The sequence below is a fragment of the Cariama cristata genome, unplaced genomic scaffold (assembly GCF_000690535.1).
Source record: "Cariama cristata isolate BGI_N322 unplaced genomic scaffold, ASM69053v1 scaffold9868, whole genome shotgun sequence".
Lineage (NCBI taxonomy): Eukaryota > Metazoa > Chordata > Aves > Cariamiformes > Cariamidae > Cariama > Cariama cristata.
This window is the reverse complement of record NW_009632841.1, coordinates 8,450-33,267: the sequence shown is the minus strand read 5'-3', so window position 1 is coordinate 33,267 and position 24,818 is coordinate 8,450. Positions and strand designations below refer to the sequence as shown.

Below are 24,818 nucleotides of genomic sequence, written 5' to 3'. Positions count from 1 at the left end.
GAAGAGCGTAGACAATGTACCAAAACTGGTGACTGACTACATGTCCAAAAAGATCAAGGTTGATGAATTTGTGACTCACACACTGCCTTTTGATAAAATTAATGAGGCTTTTGAGCTGATGCATGCAGGAAAGAGGTAACGTTCATCATATTGAAAGGTGTAGAAGACATTTCTTAATGAGACACTGTCAGAATATAAGCCCCTTGTGCACTGTCACGTTTTAAACAGGGAGGATGAAGGCTGACATACCATGCACATTCATTCTGAGATAAACAAATACACTTTCTCTGACCTTTTAGGCATGTCCCAAAACACAGGCAGAGAGTAAAAAGCAAGCAACAGTGTATAAGGGAAATACACAAGTATGTAAAGCTGCTAAAAGGGACAAGTCGGTCTTAGGCTTCCAACATTGCTAAAACATTCTTCCTCAGAAAAAGAAATGTAAAGAGACTGAAGGAGAGTTCATATTCATACATTTTTACAAGTCATTAAGCTATTATTAGTCTATTTTAATTAAATAGTAGGTTTCAGTATATTTTCAAACTATTTAGGATAGATTACCAGCACAATCAGTCACTTGGAATGATCTTTTAATATGCTACATTTTAATTATTTTTTTTTTCTAGTTTGAACTGGGGTAGAACATTCATATGATGGGTTTGTACTTCTTAACATACAGCAATTTCTGCCTTTATGAAGATAAGTGGCAGTTTGGACTGTTCACACTGCAGACTTAGGCCATAGCTGTATTAAACTTTGGAGTGAGGCCCAACTCCACTGCATATTGAAGTGACCCTACTTCCTGGTAAAAAACGTGCTGGATGTGTCATGAGCCTTGCTGCCCTTGCATGCCTTGCAAGCAGGGATCAACCTGCAAAAGCAGTGCAAAGTAGGGTGTTCTTAGCAGAGGATATATTGGGTGATCCTTGTAAAGCCCTGTATGGATATGGGCATGGATGTGCTTGAGGGAAAACGGGGACCAGCATGGGGATACTGTGGCAGACCTTGTATCTGCAAGTTAAAATCTAATGCAGAAAAGGGGAAAGGATTAGACAGTGTTAGCCTGAGGTGTGTTAAAGCTTGTCCTGCTGTGTCTTTTCAAAAGCAGGCCTCTTTTAAATGAGAGTTTTAATGAGATGCTCTGTAATTTGTTGGAAATTCAGAGACTCTTAACGAGATAGCTAGCAGAGCCTCCAAGAGTAGAAACCAGTTTAGCAGACTAGTTCAAATACTTCTTAAGAATGTATTTTGAATGAAGGGAAGAATCAGCAGGTGGAAAAGAAGAAAAATTAGAGAGATGTTCTAGTAAAAAAGAAAATCTTGTCCTGTGTATTTTCACTAATGCAGGCAACTCTGTTTATCCATATTTAGATTCATCTACAGATAGTTACCAGCATTATCTTAAGAAACCAGCATGGTTTTTGTATTTGATCTCAATCCATATTGATGTATTGTATATAACTTTCTCAAAAATAATAACTTTATCTGCTTTATCTCATATGCATTCCTATTTTGGATAAGTCAGTTAACAGTAACTGCATTTGTACTTTTTACAATTGGAAACACTGAATCTATGCAAATTTCATCCAGCAGTTGAGCCCCTTTCCCAGTTACAAACTTCTGTATCATTTCAATGCTTTGTTCCTACATGAGCATGTCCTATGAAACTAATAGTGAAAGTTACTTAAAATTCTCCAAGTAGCCAAAAGAGGGAATGCCTGTAAATATTAATGCTCCTGATCAATATTCTTGGCTAGCTATTGAAAACTGACACTCGGATAGTTTGAAAAACGCTTCCGTTTTGAGTATATCTTATTGGGGGAGAGACTAAAAAAACCAAAGATAACAGGCATTACTAGCCCATTTTTAACCAGGATTTTTAATAAATATTATAGGCATAAGCATAACTTCATTCTTACAAGAGAAAAAAGTTAAAGTATGTCTCAGCAAAGAAAGGGAGGGGAGAGAAGGGGAGAAAATGGACTTACTGGTAACCTTTTTTTTCTTTTTCTTTTCCATTTTAAGCATTCGAACTGTCCTAAAGCTTTAGAGCCAAATGTGGACCTTCCAGTTGACCAGCAACATGGTAACCGTCCTTTTATAATGGAATTTCTGAAAGATGGTAGAATCAAGCAACTGAAAACTCACTCGGACTAGGAAGACGATGTATTTTTAGGGTGAGCATTCTGAATATTAAATAACAAAAAATTGGTAACCACTGAATAGTATTACATAATTCGCACTGGTTGTGGAACTTCTATTTCTGTACTTGTTCTTCAAATAGTGCCTAACTCACTCAATCTACTTAATAAAAGCTTATTTCTAAACACAGTGTTTGAATTATTGAGCATTAAGACTGTGTTTACGATTGCTGTGTCTTACTGTTTTCCTCTAATGATTTTACAGTATGTGTGTACATGACAGAGGAAGAGCATTCTTCAGAGTCAGTAGAAATTGATGTGGGATTCATTACAGTAGGCAGTTTGCTAAGCACAGCAGGGTTGAGAAGCAGCACTGATGTGCTGTAAATGTACTGAGAGAGTACTCCAACAGCTTTCAAGCTTCTGAGGCTATTCTAGGACTAGAAAGGATGTACCATCTAGCTCTACCTTGAAGCCAACTGTAGAGCAGAGTGTGGTCATTGGACATATGACCTAAGTGTCCAGGTGTACCCATGTTTGCTTGGGAAGTCCATATTCTATTGCCGTTTGGCTCATTACAGTAGCTGTAGGCAGGCCTGTTGTAAAGATGATAGCGTAGACTACTCTCCAAGACTGCAGTAGCATAGTTTTGCCATTTCCTTAAACTTGCTGGCAATTGGAGCAGCCCTTGCAGCCAACGCTGCAAAAACAAACTTTGTGTGATTGTTACCTCTATTTAGTCAGAAACAGGATCATGCCATTAAGGCAAGGAACATTACTATTAGAGCAACAGTCTGCTCTTCAGGGGTGCAGGGGAACAACAGTAAAGAGCATTGTGTGATGAAGGCTTCAGGGTTTTCTGGGATTTTTTTGTTGTTGGCTGTTGGAGGGTGAGGGGTTAAGTCTTAATTTTGGAGTTGCAGGTTTTTTTCTTAACTATAGCTGAAGTGATCTGACTGGATAAAATTTCTGTAAGTTGAAACCTGGAAGCAATGCCACAGGTCCAGAAAAACATAGAGGAACAGCAGACAACAGACTGCAAAGCAGAGGCAGAACAGCTGCCCAGTTAAAGACAACTTACATGCCTAAAAAGTCAGTGCTTTTCAGTGAACAAAGGGCACTGATTAAGAGAGAATTTTCATGTTTTAAGGGACCCTGGTCAAAACAACTGTTACAGAGAACTCTGAATGCAAACAGTAATCTTAGAAGAAATTCCCTCTCACCACTAACCACTCCCTTACCCCAAGACACTGCTATACAACTGGGACAATTGCATCTTTTCCGTTTGTCATTGGAAAGATATCCCTAGAGCATTCTGAAAATAGTCGAGGTAGTGGCATTTCTAATTTCATTTCAGACAGCGTAAACAACAAAGTTAACTCCTGCAAACGTCACAAGAATTCAATTTTGAGCATCTGAAAGAAGTAAAAAGTGAATTTGTACCAGGAAGTTGAGCCCTCCAACACAGCAGAGAAGTTTCTCAGTACCCTTGTAGATCCAGAAATGCTGGCTGAACATCAAAGGAAAATTGCTGTCAAGCCATTCCAGTGAGTACTCTGTAACTACAGGATGGTATCAATAGAATATTAGCTCAACATCTTAGCAATACTACCCCCCAACTGGATTGAACAGATTTAAAATATTTGTAACAGTTGTTCCTCTAGGCTGCACAGACTAGATCAAGACTGTACAATCATATTGACTATGTTACGTTATTATTTTAGAGAATCTGCATCTTAGAGTGTCTGTGGAAAGCTAGTCTTGTAATACCAGGGTAAGTCAACAACAAAGACATTTAATGATACCAGAGCACTCAAGTCAAAGACTTACAGCTTCTTCCCAGCCTGAAGAACTGATGCCCTAGCCATTAGTAGCAGAGTTTTCAGACTACTTTGTCCTGCAAAGCAGTTGATTGAATGGAGTATGGTTGAAGTTGCTCAGCTAACAATGGGACTCATAAACACAAGACCTTGTACTCCATTCTTGGTGATCAAGGTACTGTATCGAACTGTAGCATCTTGACAACTTTAAGGACTTCAATGGACAAAAAGTTTCCACCAAATGACTGTACATGAAATGTGTATGTACTCTGATGGCTGTCTTATGCAAAAGATGCAGTTTGTCCCCTCTCCTCCTGCTGTTACTTTTATCTAACATTAGCTATCAAATCTTCTCTGCTTAAATATTCATGTCAATTTGCAAAACCAGCATGAAGTGTTTCCACACTCTTATATGATAGTAAAGGGAAAACACTTTAAGAGATTCTTTCAGAACTGATTGCAGGATTGTGTTTTTGGCAAAAGTGTATACAATTTCTAAAAATTTCATTAGAAAGTAAGTAGATTTAAGTTGGGTTTTTTTGTTTGTTTGTTTGTTGTTTGTTTTTTTTTTAAAGTGGATAGCAACTTCTGTAAGAATCAAAAATAAGTAATTTCCCAAATCCAGTCAGCACAAGTCTAATATGTCATGTTCAAGCAAAGTTACAGCTAGAGAGGTAAAAAAAAAATAGCCTTTCACAATGTTTTTATTTAATAAGTAGTATTCTCCAGGCTGATGTGCTATCTCACATTGAAAGAACTGGTGTAGATACTGACTAAACTTTCCAATTGTTTAAAAATACTGTAGTAGTATGAACTCGGTATAAACAGTTTTCATGCTGTGATTTCAATTTATAGGCAGAAATGCATAGCATCATAGATTACCTACATTAAAAACGTGCAGTGTTAAATTTGGTTGTATTGGTGCAACAACAAAGAGGTATTCTAATGGCACGTGCAGGTTTAAGGGTGATTTTTAACTGGTTGCATGCGTCTACCAGTAGGCCTTGCACTAGTGCAAGCAAACCTGCATATAATTGAGAATGCTATATCTGGTTTTGGATCACAAAAAAAGTTATTTCTGTTAAAAGCAGCTGCAACTTTTTATTTTATAGACCAAAAATGAAGTTGTCCCCCCCATCATACACACATATATAGAAAAGGCAAGACCGTTGTAACCATTCAAGTGAATGATACGGTGGGCAAACCTCCAGGACAGTCATCTCCTCAATACATTACATCTCATTCAACACAGTTAATTCCACTCAAGTACTACAGTCTGGTTTGTTAAAATCTATACATACACACACACATACGCTCACACACACCCCCCCCCATATGCATCATTTCAGGTCACTTTACTGCATAATTAAAAATAATAATAAAGGTAATGAAAACATTGCAATGATACTCTTACAGCAACAGAGGTCTGAGGCACTCAGGGCAGAGGAGACATTTTCTGGCAAATTTGGTATTTGGTAGTACACATGAGTCCAGTTCTATGAAGCACTAACCCCTTTCCCCCACCTAAATTCTGCAGTGCCAAGGGGAGCAAAGGGTATGCAGTACCTCATATGCTTGGGTCCAATGTGGCAACAAATTCACCAGACACCTTGTAAAAGGTGTATTTTATGCCCGTGATTGTATGATTTAATGTCTGCATTGGTTTAACTTATTTCTTGCATTACAGTGGTGTGAGACTAAGTCTGCAATGGGGTCTGAAAAATTTTTCATTACAATTCAGAAAAAAAATAAAATAAATTCCCTCAGCAGAGACACCAAAGATGATGGAGAGGAAGTGGGCATGGGAAAAGAAAGGGTAGAGAGAAGAGAGGTTTAATCAATCCACACTCCCTAACATGACAGTTTCCAGCTCATCATGACCCATTAACAGAAAATAAAGGGGTATATATACTAACATTGCCCACTCTATACCCAGTCTGAGGAAAAAAAGGTCAGGTTTCATAGCTGCCCCCCTAAGACTTTCCAAAAGCAAGAAACTGAACTTAACTGAGGGGGGAAAAAATGACCTGTTGAAAAATTACCAAGAGAAAATGAATACAGGTGTTTCATTTTGTCACACTCGGACGTGTTTTGAGATACATACTCATTTCACTGTAAGTCTTGCAAATCCAATCCCCCACAGCTACTGTGGATGTACCTTTAAAAAAAATGCCCCTCAGTTAACACACACAGGCATCCCATGAATCATGGGATCTTTTTGGTTCTTGTTTCATTCCTTTACCTAGGCAAATACCTTTACATCAGATTCATCAAGCTTTTGGTGCAGGAGAGAGCCTGCAAATACCGCTTCACCAAGAAGCGGCTTATTCCAGGGAGCTGCATATAAGAATTTATTAATTTTCCCTGTAGGAAGCCCATACTATCAAATATCCAGCAAGAGAAACAAGTCCTACCATTAACACAGTGTGTCACCTAGAGTTGCAATCACCACAGAGGCCATCAGTAGAGAGATGGGGACAGAATTAAAGGTAAGGGTAGCCTATTCATGTCTTTCTCCGTTCTGCCCTCTTCTCAACTGATGAACAAACAAGGCCCAGCCCATTAGAACAGTATCTGCAGAAGCAGGAGCAAGTCTTTGGAACTAGAAATGCTTAAAATCTCAGGTGCCACTCACGTACTGCGAGCGACAGGGCATACTGAAGTGGTAAAAAAACCCCAAAAATCCCAAAATATCAAGTCCCAGTGGGAAAGGTTACCCACACTTTTCTAGCTAATATCATGGCAGCAACAAAAGCAATTGTGGGTCTAATTGGAAGAAAGGTGCTAAAGAGATAATTGAAGAAAAAAGAAAGATACAGCATGAGTGTTGTAGGTAGGAGGAAAGGAGGAAATTCTTTAAATTCTTCTCTGCTTTTCCAGACATTGGGTCAGGTTCTTCCAGATATTCCTCTTATCTACAATCACCAAGAACAAAGTAAATGATGAAATCTCTCTATTCTGTACTCTTAAAAAAATGCATAGTACAGAGATCAAAAAAAAAAAAAAATAATGTATCGTTCAGATCCACCTGCTCAGTCTAGACTATCACTGGGACATGAAATGGGGACGAATACTATCCAGCCGCCGGGTCAAGATCTCACAGCCTGTATCAGTGACCAGAAGCGTGTGTTCAAACTGGGCAGATCGCTTTCCATCTCTTGTTACTGCAGTCCAACCATCAGGCCATGTTTCATCTTGCCAACCACCTAAAAACAGTCAAAAAAGTCATCATTTAAGTAACAGATATCAGTTCCCCAAAGAAAAATGAAAAATCTGTCACTTATACAGAATAGAACCAGCATCCTATTCCATCACTCCTTAATCGTAAACACGAGTAACCATTTTACTCTATTGCTAAATTGCTCACCTTCACAGATCATTGGTTCAATTGTAAATACATGACCTGGCTTCATGACTCCAACTGCCTTATTTTCTGCAATAAAATAAACACTCAAGTTAGAAAAAGTGATCCCATCTTAGTAAATGAACGACTCCTTGTTTTTCCTAGAAGAATACAGTAGGAATACTGTAAAGTCAGAGATGACCCGTTTACTTGTCCATTTTTAATTCTACATTAAGATTTCCCTTAGTTCTTTCCTTCTCCCCCTCCTCCAATGCTGCAATATTTACTGAAGGAGCTTAAAATTAATTGCTGTCTGTCTTTCCAACAACTGGAGTTCAACTCCTGTTCTATAAAAACACTGAACAAATGTAATACAGGAATTTCTGCAAACTTCTATAATGAAAACGTCATTTAAAAAAATCAATAAAAATAAGAAGCACTTAAGATATTCAGAGAAGGCTTGAAACCTCTTAATTTGTTTCCGCTGAACCATTAGCTCCAATAAATTGTCAAAATATGATAGTGGTTAAGTAATCCCATAATTCCATTTACAAAAGACATACTGCGACCCTCATTACTCCAGGTAATGGGATCATAGTAGTGTCAGGGCGATAATGCTGTATTTCTTTAGCTAACATAACAAGGCAGAGAATTTCAAGGCATCCAGGACAACAATACTGGAACTTTTTTATGTTATATACACCAAAAATGTTTATGTGGAGGCACATGAACTGATGCACCGCACATCTATAGGAGTGTGGTTTGACTGAAGATAGGCTTTAGCTGTTTTCCTCTGCCCTGTCTCACCTTGAATGGCAGCGCAGCTTCGATCTGACTCAGCCTAGCATGTGAGAGCTGGAACAAACTCCAGTATTGTACAGGAACCGTTAGCTCCAAGCTACTTTGTTGGTGTAGACAATTTGCATCAATTCTTACATACAGATTCCCCACCCCGTAGTCTACTCTAACTGTGTAAATTTATTAAATTGTCTGAATCACCAAGATGCTTGAAAAATCTCAGACATCAAGCTGACGCAGCAGCAACCAGAACATTCTTCTTTTTCTTAAAGGGTCTTGGTTCTGTCTCCATCATCTGCTGGTATTTCTTGATCTCAACACTTACATTTAAGTTTCTGGTCTTCTGCATCTGAACAAATTTTGTCCTTTATTCCCTGTAGTTTTCATCATTTTGTTAAATAATTTAAAGGCTTTTAAAATGAACTTTTTGCTTTCAAAAATCCTTTCATAGTAAGCCAGAAATAAGCAGCAGCTTGCTTTTTTTTTTTTTCCTCCAAGAGGCTTTACGTCCCTCAGGTCCTTCCACTTTGCATATGCTGTGAATCTGTATTTAAAAATACAAGAAAAAACCCTGCAGCTTCCTTTTTGGGAAGAGACATTTTGGCTCAATTAAAAAAAAAGTTCCGAACCGCCAGGAAAGATAGAAATTTCATTTTTCTTGGATTACATTTTAACTGGTATAAAATGCTCTCCATCTCCAAAGAATTCAGATTTTCTTCATTTTACACAACAAAAAGTAAATACCAGGAATTGATACCCTTCTAACTCTATGACCGATAGATTTTCTCCATTCTCTGAAAAAATAACTTAGGGAAATGACAACATGAAAAATCAGCGATTGCTAAATTATAATCTATAACTATAACCTCTGTTAAAGCTCATGAAGAGATGGGAAAATGGAGGCATCTGTCAGGTCTGAGGAAATACATGTCCCATCAGGGGAGCTTTGCAGCTGAAGTGAGTGTGAACTGTTTACCACTGCTTCATGATATTTATTCTATCCTTAGTTGTCCACTAGCACTTAAGCTCCTCTCCTTTGCCTCTGTGGATGGTGTTTCTTAGTTCTGCTGGCAAAAATTGTCACGGGGACATTGCCATTTCCAAAGCCTAAAGTTGAAAACCTGCTGGGGGAAGCATCGTTCCTTCTCTGCCACACACTACAAAGAAGTTTCCAGGAACACCAGATTACAACACTCAAATGAAGAAAAGCGAAACGTAACAGGATCCATATTCAGGCACAACACCTGTCTATACCATTTAAAAAGCTTTTTATTTACATCTGGAAATGGCAGTAAGTTTTTTGCTTAGACCTTCTAAGGATAGAAACATTTGCCCATTCATGTCAGACAAGGACGTCTAAAAGATTAGACGGGAATTCAGACAAAAACATTGAGCACTTAAACCAGTACAGATGAGAGCTAACACTAACCATTAGTGTAGGCACAGACTGTGTCAGTGTATAATATATTCACCTTATTTAGGTTCATAAAACATACTATGGCCCAGAGTTTAGAAAAAAATTAGTTCACAAGTGTAAAAATGCTACCTTGATGGCTGTCAGGCAACATGCTACTTTATTAGAATATAAGCAAGAAGTAAATTGGATGCATTCTTTGCAAACCACTTCTTGTCTACAGGACAACCCAAAGGGAATGAATACTCACTGGCATAATGTGGCACATTAGGGGCCGTATGGAAAAGTTTATGGATTCCATGCCCACAGTAGCTCCGAACCACTGAAAATCCATTTGCTTGAGCGTGTTTCTGTATAATGTTCCCCAGTTCTCTGTACCGAACACCAGGTTTTACTGCAAAATTAAAGATACAGATGGAAATTTACAGAGCTTTCTTTCAATGTAACTAACCATCAAACACCGATCAGGCTAATATCTCTGTAGCACTCAGGGCTTGTACGGCCACCTGTTCTAGTAGGGAACTTCCTATGATCACTTAATCCACCAAGTATGTAAGTGAGTCCAATAACATGAGAGAGGAGGAAACAGTCTCATATAAAAGAGAAAATGAGAAAGAAAGAAGAAAAGTCTGTCTTCACAAGAACACCGCTTTCTTCCTTCTGTGGATCTCAGTGCTCGTATATTAAAAGGATGTTGAAGGTTGAAATTAAAGACAACAAAAGATTTTCAAAGTACTTGGTAACTTCTTATACCCAGAGTTGCACTGCTTCTTTCATTGAAATGTATGAACTATATTTTAATATGCTTATCTCTCTACTACTGTGTGAAAAGTGCACACAAATAAAGAGGAAAAATGATTATATGTAAAGGACCAAGAAGGAAGGGAAAAAAAAAAAAAAAAAAGACAAAACTGGTATCTGTAGTCTTAGACAAGATTTTTAGTGGCAACGCTACAGCAAATAAGAATGTTCATATGCAGGACTAACTTTTTTGACAATCCTTTTAGGAAGCCTTTAAAAGTTAAAGAGTTTGAAACAGATTAAAATGGTGTGAAAAATTCACTTTGAGCATTTGGACAAGGGAGTAATAATACCATAAAAGCAACAATGCCTTATCCATCAGCTTATGAAGACACATACCAAAAGCAACCTTGAGCCACTAAAAAGAAAAAAGAATGCAAATGCTATTTCAAGATTCAAGATCATTCACAACCCCCTGAATAGACGCGGTTCCTTCAGGAGCCAGATGTTGTATGGTTACCTGGGCCATCTTAAGCAGAGTTCACATACATAGCTAAACCGTTACATGAAGTAAGCCATATAGTTCAATTCTCTGCTAATGTAAACAGCTACAACTTAAATCAGTAAGCTGGATTTACAAAAAAAATAACAAGAAATTTAGATTACTGGAATGCTTCTCCCAAAATAGAAAGTTTCCTCCCAAAAAAAAAAAAAAAAAAAAAAAAAAAAGGCATGGTGGGGAAGAGAGGAAAAGTTACATCTGTTGGTTTTGTGCTAAATAGTTGTGAAGTAGTACCAGTTAAATCTGTTGGTTTTGTGCTAAATAGTTGTGAAGTAGTACCATCTCCTTTGGGCCTGACAATACCAAGCAACTCATCTCAATGCAGCACGAAGCGCTCTGCTTCTCTCTCTCATACAACTCTCCTAGTTAGAGCTCTGCTGGTCCCATGCCAAGAAATTAAGATGATTTAAACAGGGGAGAGGCACCCTTTTTAACACCCGAGGCACTTGCTGCAAGAATTTCTACTAGCAGGAAATGTCTAAAACGCATTAAAACCTGTTACAGGATCTAAAAAGTTGGTAAAAAAAAAAAGTTACACTGAGAATTTTGATCTCATTATAATGAACACAAAGGTGAATTTCTGTCATAGTTTATGCATCAAAAGCAGGATATGAAAGATAAGAGACAACACATACAACATTTGCTATAAAGTACAGGAGCAAAGATAAACATTATTCTGATTTAGCTCTGAAAAACAAAGCGGTCATTTCAGAATAGTAATCCCACATAAATAGGTAATCTATATTCTTCACAGCTCAACTTGGCAGTATTTTCTTGATCACACAACAGATATGCAAGATATCATTCACATGGATTTTTGTCTTTTCAGCTTGGCTAGCTATCTCCAAATTATTAACCAAAGTAAGCTCATTATAATCTTTTTTTCATTTACTTTTGATTAAATGCAAGTTTAAAGCCTTCATATATAGCACATTAAACTTCAGTCTTTAGAGGCCACAAAGTGAGTAAATTTTATTGGAGATTTTAAGAAGCTGCAGGGTATAAAAGATACAAACAATACAAATATTTCCACAGACTTGGGAGATTTTTGTTTCTTTTTCTCTGTTTGTCTAAGAGAACTTAGTATATTCCTTTGTGAATGAAACTGAACAGGACATTCTCTAGCTACCTGTCTATCTCATTGTATGTCTCAATAAAGCTGTCCTGAGTTATATCTAAGCAACGTAATTCACGTTCTGTGGGTACTGAAGGATATGGATCCGTCTTCTCTGGCACACTCGCACAGTTGAAAATCAAGAGCTCATAACTAGCCTTATGAAATAACCACCAGGTTTGGCAGGGGTAAAGAGACAGGTTTAGGTGTTTAGTCTTTTACCTTATCGGTTCATTGTGCAACACCATACAAATTACAAAAGTAGGAAGCCATCCTTTGGTTTTCCAAAACACACTTTGTTCTTCACGTTCCCTAAACTACTCAGATCAAGGATATCTTACTCATTTAACTAATAGTCCAAAAGGCTGTTTCCATGTAAATATCATCATATGTGGATCAGCTCAGCATCAGTTACATTCTCCTTGTCAACCCACATTTCAAATAAAAGTTGCAGCCACCACCCACAGAACTGTGCCATTTGAAGAATCACTGTATTATACAATATACATCATCTGCTAGTGACACATGCTAACGTTTCCATGTTCTACAACAGAAGTCACTCCCGGGTAGTAGCAAGTATGAGCACTCATGTCTGAGAGTCAAAACCAGAGTGCTTCAGGTCTTAGCTAAAGCGTTTACCTGCATCAATGGCTTGCATTAGGCACTCATAAGTTGTTTGGACAAGCCTCCTTGCACCCTCATCAACTTCTCCAACATAAAATGTCTCGTTCAGATCTCCATGGTAGCCATTACGATAGACAGTAATATCCACTGCAAAGAATACCAGACACATTGTAATATTAGTACTGTATTTCTCACTTCTTGTCTCTTGATTTGTGAAAGCACACACACACGTGCAAAAATGTAGTATTATAATTGAGAAGTTACAAGATTACTTTGGAAGAATTCCAGATGTTAACTTTTCCAGCAGAATCAATTCCCTCATGCTTAGCCTGCAGATTCTATATAATCAATTAATAAGATAGTGTTTCACTGGTCAGTTTGATTTAATGTAATAAAAAAATTTTTAAAAAAGGGAAGAGAAAAAACACCACACCAGTGACACACAGACACAGCAAGCTTATGATTAGTTTTCTAGGTAAATATATAAACAGGAAAGAGAAGCTCTTTGCTCCATGGTGATTTATCTGGTTAAAATATTTTCTTAGAATTAATTTCAACACTAACAAGGGGAAATTAAATTTCAAAAGGTATGTAATCATGTTTTAACCCATATTTTAACTTCAGTAATTTCTATGCATATTTAGAGTAAGTCACACCTTCGCAAAAATTGTAATGCCAAAACCCATTGTTTCCAGCCAAAAAGGTAAAATTTATTGAACATTCAATACACAGCAACTTTCAAATAGTATTCCTGACTAAGAAAAATACAGCACATGACTTAAAACTTTATCTTTTTTCTTTCAAATGAAGGAATTTAAACATTTCAGTATAAGGCAAACAGCAAGAACGAAAAGGCCACGCTTAAACAACTGAGGTTTCAAGAACATGTAATAAGAGTTTAGAATTATGTGGCAGCAATACGCTAACTTGTTTGCTTTGTGTACAAAGTTGGTTGTAAACAAAGAGTGATATAACTCATTCTTGAAAAATAGCAGCATAAGTAGTTTTAATGAGAGGGGAAAAAAAATATATTTTTTTTAGTTTAACTCATTTTTTTGGATTAAAAACATCCATACAAGATGCTTGTTGCAAACAGTCTTTTAACAAAACATGGGAACAGACCTACCAGTTTAGACCCAGCAGTCATCTATTCTAGTATCCGGTCTCTCATAGCAGACAAGTGAAAAATTAAAGCCTGCCATCATATAGTCATTATGTATAGTAAACACATGCAGAATATTCTAGATTTGCATTATCAAGTTGACTTCCTGTGGCAGAATAGGTCTACTAGCTGTTAGAGTACCAAATCCACTAGAATAGTCATTGAACAGCTACTTTTGAAGAAATCCACATGCAAAACCCCCTCACAGGTAAACAGCCATGAAGGAAACAGTACTGAACAATGATACTTTAGGAATACGGTACATGAGGCACTTAGAGACCAGTACAACCTTGATCAGAAAATGTGGGGAAAAAGCCCATTGGTGTCAACAGAAAATCTGACAGCTGGCAAACATTTAAGAATGAAATTAACATCTCACGAAAACAATACTGTCTGTTGTGGATGCCTGCATGTGCAGGGTTACACTATACTCGCTGCATGATCACATGGGACTACTGGGACATTTTGACCAGTGTACATACCTAGTAGCGTAACAACAGGACTGTATAAACACCAGTACCCTGGTAACTTCTCCAGGTAAGTTTCTTGTGAACTGTGTATCAGAGCTCCTCACCACAGCGTCCAGACTACTTGCTGCAAAGACTCTATCTCTATAGGCCATGTGATTACAAGACTTTCTCTTGAGACTGCCAGATTTGGCTAGAACATCTCACTTTGCAGAGAGATCAGCTTTGTTTAAGAATCTGCTCCCAGGGAACTGTACGATAACAAAATGTTTTGATGCCCTGCTCGGAGCAGTGGGTTGGACTAGACATCACCTGCCAGTACCTTCTGGATGTTTTCCTGCACTTCTAAAAACCTCTTTTGGACTCTGACGTGGCCACCTTTTGCTTCCAGCAGGCTAAAAAGTTTTAAGTAAAGAGAAAGACGGGCACTTCCCTCTCTACTGTTCACTGGGCACAATCCCTCCAAAGTACTTTTTCTATCTCCTCCTTTGTACGCTGTTTTGTTCCTTCTTTCAAAGAGGCTTTTGAGCCTTACCAAAAGGAAGCCTACAAGATTTGGAAGCCTTTTGAGCCCATGGGGAATGCATGTTCAATCCACAAAATGTGGATCATTTTGTAACAAGACCTACTCAGTCACAAAAGAATAAACTAGTTCTTCCTCATCAAAACAAAGCAGAAGGCTCAAAGCTTGGGCAAGGGATATGAACAAAGGTATGACTAAACCTTTTTATAAAAAGTGTTTTCTAGTGCTGAGATACAGCCTTGGCATGCAAATAACAGAAAGGTAAGACATCATGTAGATGAAGCCAACCTAGTAAGGTTAATTGGGCTCCTTGGTTTCGACTTCAGCAATGCCAGAAAAGCTGACAACAACAGAGAGCTGTGCAAACGCATCATCTTTGAAATTAAAAAAAAAAAAAGATAAAGGAGCTTTGGACAAATGATTACATGTATGCTACAGCTCAGAGCTGTCAGCCAGACCAAACCTGACCTAGAAAGGGGCAGCAGTTGTGAGGCTTGTGCTGAAAAGGCTGGCACCCACAGCACCGAGCTGTAGACTTAGTAGCTATTATTGCATGTCAATATATATCAAATATCTGACAATCTAAAAGGATTCCAACCTGCTTCTAGAAATAGGCCAAACCTTAGGATACACTGGGTATTTATTTACAGATAAAGAGAAAAGCAAACCAATGCAATAAACAAAGGTGCAAATGTTTGCACAAAACAAATATAATTGATTTTTAATGCCAAACCAAGAAGAAATGAATAAGAAAACAAAAAACAGTCAAGTAATTTATAAATAAGTATCCTTCAACACCCAAGAAGGCACAAGTACCTTGAGTACCGTGAACAAAAAGCAGCTGGTACTGTTAGGCTGTGCGATGCTCAAAAAAAAGGGTAAGTTTTTTAATATGCACCTATACAATGCCTCACCATTAGGATCCTTTACAGTCATCGTCACGTCTGTAGCTCTAGATCCTTAAGATTTTGCTATCTAATTAGGAATTCACACAGAACTAATCCAGTTGAATAATTCAATATACATTTTATTCACTATTTATAGAGTCTGGAACAACTAGAACTGAGCCCGCAAGTGGAATACTCGGGCACTATATCTGGCCCAGACCAGGGTAGAAGAATTATAAAGCTCTTAAAGGGGACCAAACTTCTGAAATTATTTTATTAAATAAACTCATTAATTTAAATATGTAAAGAGCAGGGGTTAAGTGGTAAATGAAAATCTCTCTTAAGAAGCTATTCCAATCACATTGCCTGCTAGTGAAACCTCACCTTACTGCATGGTTTAACTGGATAGAAAGTAAAAATGTTGAAGGTTAATTTTCATAGCACTTACCGTTAACAATATCTCCTTCCTGCAATGGCCGCCTGTCAGGAATTCCATGACAGATCACTTCATTCACTGATGTGCAACACGACTTAGGGAAATTATAATAATTCAGAGGGGAAGGATAGCAATTCCTTGCAATACAAGCCTAATTTAAAAAATACAATTACACTTTATGTTAGTAAGTTTTGTACAAATTAAAAATGCATGCACAACAGCTTTACAGTAAGAACGATACATTGAAAAGCAGTGACTCTTGAAAATAAGATTCTTCAGGCATTCTTTGGCATTACAGTATTTTGTTATGTTTTGCATTTATTACCAGGAAGAAAGTAAAGCTACTTTAACTGTATTTCTAGTTATTTTTATGGTCAACTACACACGCTGAAATATTAAAACAATGCATAGCAATATATATTCAGGTAAAAAACCAGTCATTTTCAATGACTGTTTCTAAGCACCTGGTCTAAGACTAAGTATTTTTGTAAAACACACAAGCTATACAAAGTAACATTTAGCACCACTCTTTCACCCCTGACTTTAAAACCTTGAGGTGCTTTCTTTGCACTCATTCTAATAACCTTTTTGGGAATATATTTTATACATACTTACATATACGTGTTAACTTTCTTATTTTTTAAAATAATATTGCTTTAAAACTGGAAAGTACCAATTAGGGATATCAGTCATTATCAACAATCTGCCATGTAAAAGTTTCCAAAAACTTCATATTAAGACATTATGCATAAGCAAATAATTTCGCGTTTAATGCAGTTCACAGAAACCTCCGGCCTACTCAAACCCAAGTAAGTTCCTTACAATATTGACTCAACAGCTGCAAACGCAGATAAAAAGAACAGCAATCAGAAAGCTCTCTAACAGACTTAACTATTCCAAAATCGTTGCCTTCCCTCCAGTGCACACAAGTACCCTCAGTTATCAGTTTACATGCCTCATAGAGAAGACAGCAAGGAAAAATAAAAATTACACAATTCAAGTATCTATCAATAGTTAAGCCAGGAAAATACTTGAACATGTATTTCAAACACTTCGCTGGACTGTGGCTTTCATTTGCCTGACTGCATCAAACATCTTGTTTCAATTCTCTCTCAGGCTCCTCAGTTCTGATTCCCAATCATAAATAATTAAACTTTCTCCTCTGTACATCTCAACCAACAACACAGAGCACAAAAAGTCCATGCCCTACGTATGATGTTCTTTATGCAATGGTATCTGTGGAGCAAAAAGGTTTTAGAAGAAAGAAAATTATGTGATGTTAACCGAGAAAACAGGTGAACAAACTTAGAGGGAATCTGAAGCTGGAAATCATGGAAAGAGCTAATACAGACAGAGGGGCCCAGGAGTTCCTAACTCGTTTTTAACCTACCATTGCACTGTAACATATTTCTAACATCTGCACTACCCACTAGCTTCAAACTGGGCAACAGTTCAAAATAAAGAAAAGGAATTCATACAACAACAAAGAAACCACACAATCATCATTCAAGAATAAAGCGATAGACGAAAGCACTTATAAACACCAGAAGAACAACAAAAATAACCTTACTAAATGGACAGCGTGATCAATTTCTTCAGTAGTTACACCTGCTTTCACCATCATGGCAGCAACATCCAATACTTCTCTAGCAAGCTGCAAACAAAAGTACTGATTTAAAATAAGACCAGGACTACTCCCCAGACGATTAATCCATTTTCTACAGCTACACGGAGATTGCTAGGAAAGCTCAGTAGACTTGGGCTCTAGAAAGACTTTGAGATGTCTACAGGTTATATCACTAAACCACCTCTGTGAGATTTGAAAATACACCAGTTAAGATTTGGACCACAATCTCCTTGAATACCGTAAACTTAAATCAGACTACCGAAATACATTTCAAAGTTTGGCTTTATGCACAAGGAAACGATTACAACTGAACAGATCTTCTTCAAAAATTGTTAGGGACGGCGCTCCGGTTGCTTTTGCTTTTTAGTTTTTACTTAGTACTAACTCTAGGAGATGAAAACATTCTGTCCTCATTTAAGCACTATAAAATATATTCTTACCAGTAATGTTTCAGCCACAGATCATCTCTCTAGTAACAACATAGCCAGCAAACGGATACAAGTAATTTTTCTGCTTGCAAAATAGTTTACTGTGAATTGGGAGTCACAACGACAGAAAAAGTAAGAACATACCAAATTTCCCAAACTATTTTTCAGTGCTCAAAAGTGGTTTGAAAGTTTGTACTCTCAAACATGCTGCCACAAACTGGTAAAATCACTATAGATTTTTAAAGAATAAAGGTGCTTTTTAACGAAAACCAAAATCCCTCTTACCCTACACACTACTCGCATCCCTTCTATATCCTCAGATGAGAGTATTTTTATTTGAGAGGTTCCTTTTAAAGCCTGTTCTGATTCAGACATTCCTGAAAAGAAAAAAGGGGGAGGAGGAAAAAAACACAACAAAACCCCATGTTATATAGAAGAGTGATTGCTACACATGTCCAATCAAGGAACTTACTTAGCTTACCAATGCAATAAAAGTATGTACAGACTAAGGTAACGAACCCACCAAGTCATAGCATTATCATTATTACCCAGATAGTAATGATATTATTGAATTCATAAGCCTTCCACAATATCATAATGCCCACATGTGCTCAGGATGCCCATTCACTTACTGCATAAAACCATCATGTCCAGTTAGTCAAAACACAACCTCAAAAATCAGATTTACAAGGAAATTGTTTTATTCACAGAAAAGCCTTTTTTTCTTTTTTTTAGCTGCTTTGGAGACAACAGTGATAAATAATATTCTAAGAGAGCCATAAAGGATTATATAAACTTGTGACTATCTCTAGTTATACTATTGCAATAATCAGCTGATGAAAACACGTAAATTCTTCCTACCAAATTCTGTGCAAGCTCAGTTTTATAGTTGAATGACTCCCTAAAAGACAGTATTCTGTGTTGTTTAGATATTTACATTCTGTAAAGAATAACTAAAGAAGGGTTGAAGATTTTAAAATAATTCTAACATACTTTATAGCAGCTTTTTGGGGGAAATGCAAAGCACCAATACCAATATAAAAAGGGGAAAACACCAAAACAAATCAGTAAGTAAGTAATTTTGAATGTATTCCCTCTGTGTCCAAAAATAGCTGGAACTCATATATCAGTTTTCTTTTGGGGATTGCTTACTGCAGTTTGGTTTGGTTTTGTTATTTTATAGCACATTTCCAAGAGATACACTGATGTCACTCGGAACGGCTTAGCAGAATTCACCTGTGACAGTCAACTTATTGCTGTTACGAGGTTAACCACAGGACTAGGACTTGCATGGTTTTTTCTTTTCTTCCGTGAACACCTTTGAAAGCCAACATATTACAAACTTTGGACTGCCAAAAAATACTTGTAACCATTATTTCTGAAAAAACAGTCAGTTAATGTCAGAGAAGAAGAGGTAGAGTGAGAAGAACAGATAAAAGAGGTTCCCTTCTCCAGCATCTCCTTCATGCTTTAAAGGCTTTTTCAATTAAAAGAAAAATAGAAAGCAAACATAACATTCCATAATTGTGATTTCTTTCAAGTTACCTAGCGGGTGATCAGCATAATCCGGTCTCTGAATATAACTTGGCACAGGTCTTGTTGGCGTCTAAATAAATCACAGTCAAAGCTGGTTAGGTTGCAAGAATACTTATGATAGTCATAAAAACATCAGAATTAAATGCAGTGAAATATAGCTAATTCCACTTAGAAAAAGTTGTGAAGCATGTAAACACTCCAAAACAGTTCCAATTTTCAATTCTCAAAGATTCTCCTGTTACTTTTTCTGGCTCAGATATTATACAACCTTTAATAGCCAACTTCACAGCTTTCTAAAAATCAAATTTTTATGTGTCAAGTAAATGAAATTGGTTTTATAACATATTATTCCTGTTACATTGTAGTGTTTATTCTGCTACTTTCCAGACTGCAAATGCACTGGTTCCAAATACACCCTTCCTCTCACTGGTTATTAGCATCTATTAGCAAGACTTACTTCTAATCATCACCCTAGTCATTGGCACTTTTTATTATAGCTTTATTTGCATCAATCCTACAGCAGTCAGAAGACAAAAAAGCAAGTGTTCAGCAATAACACTACTAAATTACTTGGCCAGTGACATATCTAAAACACCCCTTCTCCAATGATACTAACAAACGCATGTAGGCTCAGGCTCTGTTAACCTGTGCTCTGATGAGCCTGTAACAGATGGAGAAGACTACAGAGAGATGCCACAGGGGTAGCACAGGCCAATTAGGAGACACATATGTAAATAAAATGCCATTATTCCTGTAGGAACTTCGGTTTATTCCACGTACAAACTTGTACCAATTTAAAAATACAGCTATCTTGAGGTCATCTTCTAAACCCACCCTTCACAGCTGAAGATGTTACTGATGTCAGTTATTCTTCACCATTCCAGTGCTGGAGATTACTATAACTGCTGTCCACCAGCTTACTCACCAGGTTATTTCAAACCATTTACATAAAATAATATAAACCCATTTATCTAAATTCTAAATTAATTCACCTGCGTTTTTCTGAAACAGACTGCTCCATTATTGGCGAGAACAGTAAATAGCTAGGAGAACACATCATCTGAACTAGCAGCAGCTTTTTGCAGAATAAACGTCAAAACGTACAGTCGAAAGGTATGAGCTTAAGCCTGTTACTGATGCATGCTACCTCACAGGCACTTCCTTCATTTTAAATACACCAAGAGATAGATCAAGTTAAATCAAAATGAACCCCAATAAGGACACAGTCATACATGTCCTTCCCATCAGGTTCAGATTGTTTAAGCAGCTTTCCTCAGCTAAAATGCGGGAGGTAATCAGGTCAGAACTGGTCCATTAGTTGCTACCAAATGTAGTAGCGCTGGAGTACAGAGTGGCACCTATTGCTTACCAGTGGATAGTGTGGCCTGAGTTTGCCAGTATATCGATAACCAGACCAGGGATTTGTGTTAACGTCACCTTCCAGGGTCCAAGAGGAAACTTCACGCTTAGCTTTTTCGTCTTCTAAAAAGACAAAAAAAAAAAAAAATTGCAGCAGCAAAACCAGTCCTTCTAAGAATAAAAACTGTGGGGTCCAGAAAGTGACGCAGAAGTATGTAAGTCTAGATTTGACTCTTTCTGGCATTTTAGATTTTGATATATGAAAGTGTAAGTAGCACTTACCATTTTGTATTGCCCTTAAGTTTTTCATATTCAAAATTCACATCCTGTCAACTCTATCTCTATTCAGTAGCAAAATGGGGAATGTCAGGACAGCAGTACTGAATGCACAAATGAAGTGTAGTAATTATTTAAGCTGCTCTTCATTTGTAGTTCTAAAACATAGCTTGTTTTCATTCTTGGGAAAAAGCATATTTCTACAAAAACACTCATTAACCCTTCAATTAACCTGCTTGCACTGTAGATGAACGTTCTTTTTCTGTAATTTCTCTTAGCATTCAGTGACAGAAATGACCTGGGGTGGGAAGGAGGGTATCCGACTGTTAGTTTCAATATATGGAGCCTGCTACCCCTCCAGATCTGATGGAGAGAGTGCAGGTGCTGCCACTTCTGCATTTCAGGAGAGGCAGTGTGGGCATCTTACAAGATGGTTCCAATCTGCTGGAGGTTCCCAGCTCTCTCAGTCTTGTGAAATTCATGTCTGATGTGGTCCAGTGACTGACTTCATTCACAAATAACACAGTCCTAACAGGGCAGACTGAAGGTGGTTACATAAAGGATTGAAGCAAGTAGATCGTGAGCATTACCAAAAAGAAAAATATTTACTCGGAAAGAGGAGGCAAGGGTTAAGAAGGAGCAGGGTATCATTAATCTTTAACTCAGAAGCTGATAACTTAACTTTGTTTTCTCTTTTTATATCTCACAAGAATGAAGAGATGGCAAAAGGTCTGCCATAGCAAGCCCTAACGTGAGTTCCTCAGAGTCTCTGTGGCTGACATCTGAGCCATCTGCTCATATGACATTCAGTTTAGATGAATGACTGAGAAATAATAATTTAAAAATCCAAAGTTTTAACGAAGCAATATTTTGGATTCCCTTGAGATGCTTCAGTAGTTTGTTGCACTGAGGTCTTGGGGGCTATCAGAAACAAGTCAGCTCAGCTTGGGCTCAGCACTTATCCAGGAAGCCAACAAGATATTGGGTTTAGAGGAATCTTAAAAAAAAAAATTTGCTGTCAGATAAACAAGAGCATTAGAAGACTGCACTAGAGGATTACTAGAACTACTAACAAAGACAGTTTCAAATCCATGCAGGTACAAAGTAACAGGATGCAGAACGCAAGTGTGAACTATGAGACCCCTACACTGGGAAGGCAGAAAGAAGAAAAATGTTTGTAATTGTGCTACTCCAACCTATTAACCACGCAACATTTATCATGGAAAAAGGAGTTTTATTGGGTTTTAGGAAAGGAGGAGGTAAATTACTTGAGGATTTGAATTTCTGCCATGCCACTTACTTTTTAATCCCACATCCCTTTTAAGCAGGGTTTGAAGAAGACGGGCAGGGGGATGAGGGGGGGAGGCAAGGAGGGCAAGAACTGGGGTCTGTTCTCTCTTTTTGTTTGTCTGGATTTAAACTCATGGATTATTTTTACTACTCAGGTAAGGGAGAATCTACCAGTCTGCTAGTATTTCTGTGCCAGAGCTACCAGCTGTAGCTAAGGCATACAGATACTCTTGTCACCTTCAACTAAACCCAGCAAAACCCTAGCTATGACACATGCTCCTATCAATGGCTACATCAGTGCAAAGTAGCTCAAAGAATACTTCATACAAATAGAAAAGGGAACAGAAACAGAGATTTCTGTACCACTGTCTCTGAAATTTACATAGATCTTTAGATTACCAGGAACTGGACAAAACATATGGAATCCAGTGCCAGAATCCACAAAAAATCCATACCATTCTTAGACACCAAATCACAGAACAGTTGAGGTTGGAAGGGACCTCTGGAGGTAATCTGGTCCAACCCCCTGCTCCAGCAGAGCCACCTAGAGCGGCTGCACAGGACAAAACAAATCCAAGGGAATATTAAAATGGATTTTAAAAAACGTACTTACTTGCTTTCTTGTGTAATAACTTGTGAGTGGCCCAGCTTCCCTTAAAGCATTCCTAGAATTGCAAACAAAATAAATATATACATAGATGTTTTAAGTGGCTTTATCCTGGACAGACATCCCATCCCCACAAAACTGAGAAGCAGCTGTATTTTAAAAGAAAAACTAGAAGACTGATTTTCATTAACCCTTGTAGCAACATGCTGTAACTGCTAGTCTTAACAATAGAAAATACTGCATTCAACAGCTTATGAGCCAGAATAGACAGAAAGCACAGCCAAACAGACGCACCCATCACAGTGAAACACACTGATCTAGTCCTATCTACTAAATATTGTCCCCTTATCGTTTTAATGATTAACCAAACACCATGGTTGCTCTGGGTTGGCTGAAACACAGAGTCTATCTCCATAGCAGATCTTAACAGCATTGCAGTAAGCAGGATGGGCCTCCCTTGGCTCCTACAAGAAGCCATCTCCTCCTGCTAATTGCATTCTTTCTGCCTCCTTCCCCAGCACAGGAAAGCAACAGAGGCCAATCAGTGCGATCACAGGGGAACAAATGAAATAGATTAAGGGAGGGGGGAAGCGAGGGCTACTGAATGGAAATAGGAAATGAAAAAAAATAGAGAAAGTTGAAATGGAACTAAAGAAAAGAGCGACTGTGAGGAAGGAGTTTGTCTCTTCCTCTTCTTCCCAAGCACAAATAGAGCAGTCCATGCCACGAACAATGAATCAGCAAAGGGGCAGGTGGAAATGTCTGGCAGCTGGAGAAGAGTAAAGAAAGACTAAGATGAAGAAAAGACATGAAAAAAGGAGAGATTTAAGTAGAAAAGCTGCAGAAGGCAGCATTAAAGGTGATCCTTTAAGGTGCATATTAGGAAATTACTTCGTTTTGTAGCAGAAAGTCTAATTCAATGGCTATGTGCACTCAAAACAACCATTAGCAAAGAGCTAATTCCAATCATTTACAATAACAGCTGAATTTCTGAAGAAAGAGGCAGGAAGCAAACTGTTTTCCTTTATAAGGGAAGACAATACTAATGCTGAATCATCATTGTAAAACTACCATCCAGAGCCAACGACTGATTCAACCTAATTTATACAACTCTCAACCAGTCCAAGACAACAGATATGTAAACTAAGCCTGGTGTGTAACAGTCTACCCCTGCTTCATGGTTGCTATTGAGCAGTCTTAACTGTCTAGTCCCGTAGAGCCATCTTTTCCCTATTTTCTCATTAGTCTTGCAACCAGTAGTTATCAAATTGTATCCACAAAAGCACAGTAAAGTGGTGAACAAGCATGCCCATGTTCGAAGAGGCCCTGTTGTGTGCCATTTCCCTTCTTACCAAAACCAGTTGTTTGTCACCTTCTCCTACGCCATATACTTGAAGTTGCCCCATTCTCTGGACTGGCACTCAACATGCCATGGGGCTATGTAATGGCCTGGGCAACAAGAGGCTTTGAAACCAACACTGTAAATTACCAGGGAGAATGCCTTTTTGAACAAGCAGCAGCAGGTTTTACTGTCACACTTGTGTAACCCACTGCATACACAGACCTTTGCGCTGCACTGCTATCCGTTTTCTGTTGGAGAGCTGGGAGAAAAGGAGCAGGTTTTAACCAAGGCTTATTTTAGGAAAAAATAAAAAAGCTAAAC

The 24,818-nt window shown here is 37.8% G+C and overlaps 2 protein-coding genes across 2 annotated transcripts in view; one reads left to right on the top strand and one right to left on the bottom strand.

Annotated features, from left to right (window-relative positions):
* The window catches only part of ADH5 (alcohol dehydrogenase 5 (class III), chi polypeptide), a gene marked incomplete at its 5' end in the record, with an annotated part of 5,956 nt that extends 3,786 nt beyond the window's left edge, over window positions 1–2,170 (top strand). Inside the window, 2 exons of the mRNA XM_009706530.1 lie at window positions 7–135; window positions 2,026–2,170. Of these exons, the coding sequence (XP_009704832.1) occupies window positions 7–135; window positions 2,026–2,050 (154 nt within the window). The remainder of the gene's footprint in view (window positions 1–6; window positions 136–2,025) is intronic.
* A 3,125-nt stretch (window positions 2,171–5,295) lies between these two features.
* METAP1 (methionyl aminopeptidase 1) lies at window positions 5,296–24,561 on the bottom strand. The gene is made up of 11 exons (XM_009706529.1): window positions 24,508–24,561; window positions 23,162–23,213; window positions 20,993–21,105; window positions 19,633–19,693; window positions 18,373–18,464; window positions 17,603–17,686; window positions 16,045–16,183; window positions 12,573–12,704; window positions 9,767–9,910; window positions 7,329–7,394; window positions 5,296–7,167 (listed from the first exon to the last, which is right to left on the bottom strand). The coding sequence occupies exons 1-11, from the start codon at window positions 24,559–24,561 to the stop codon at window positions 7,007–7,009; spliced, it is 1,098 nt and encodes a 365-aa protein (XP_009704831.1). The 3' UTR covers window positions 5,296–7,006.
* Between the last annotated feature and the right edge of the window lie 257 nt (window positions 24,562–24,818).

Coding starts and splice junctions, on each gene's coding strand:
- METAP1 (XM_009706529.1), bottom strand. CDS start 24,561: ATGGGGCAACTTCAAGTATATGGCGTAGGAGAAGGTGACAAACAACTG. Junction 18,465..19,632: donor TTATGCTGATCACCCGCTAG/GTAACTTGAAAG, acceptor TTTTCTTTTCAG/GAATGTCTGAATCAGAACAG. Junction 17,687..18,372: donor GGATGCGAGTAGTGTGTAGG/GTAAGAGGGATT, acceptor TTTTGTTTGCAG/CTTGCTAGAGAAGTATTGGA.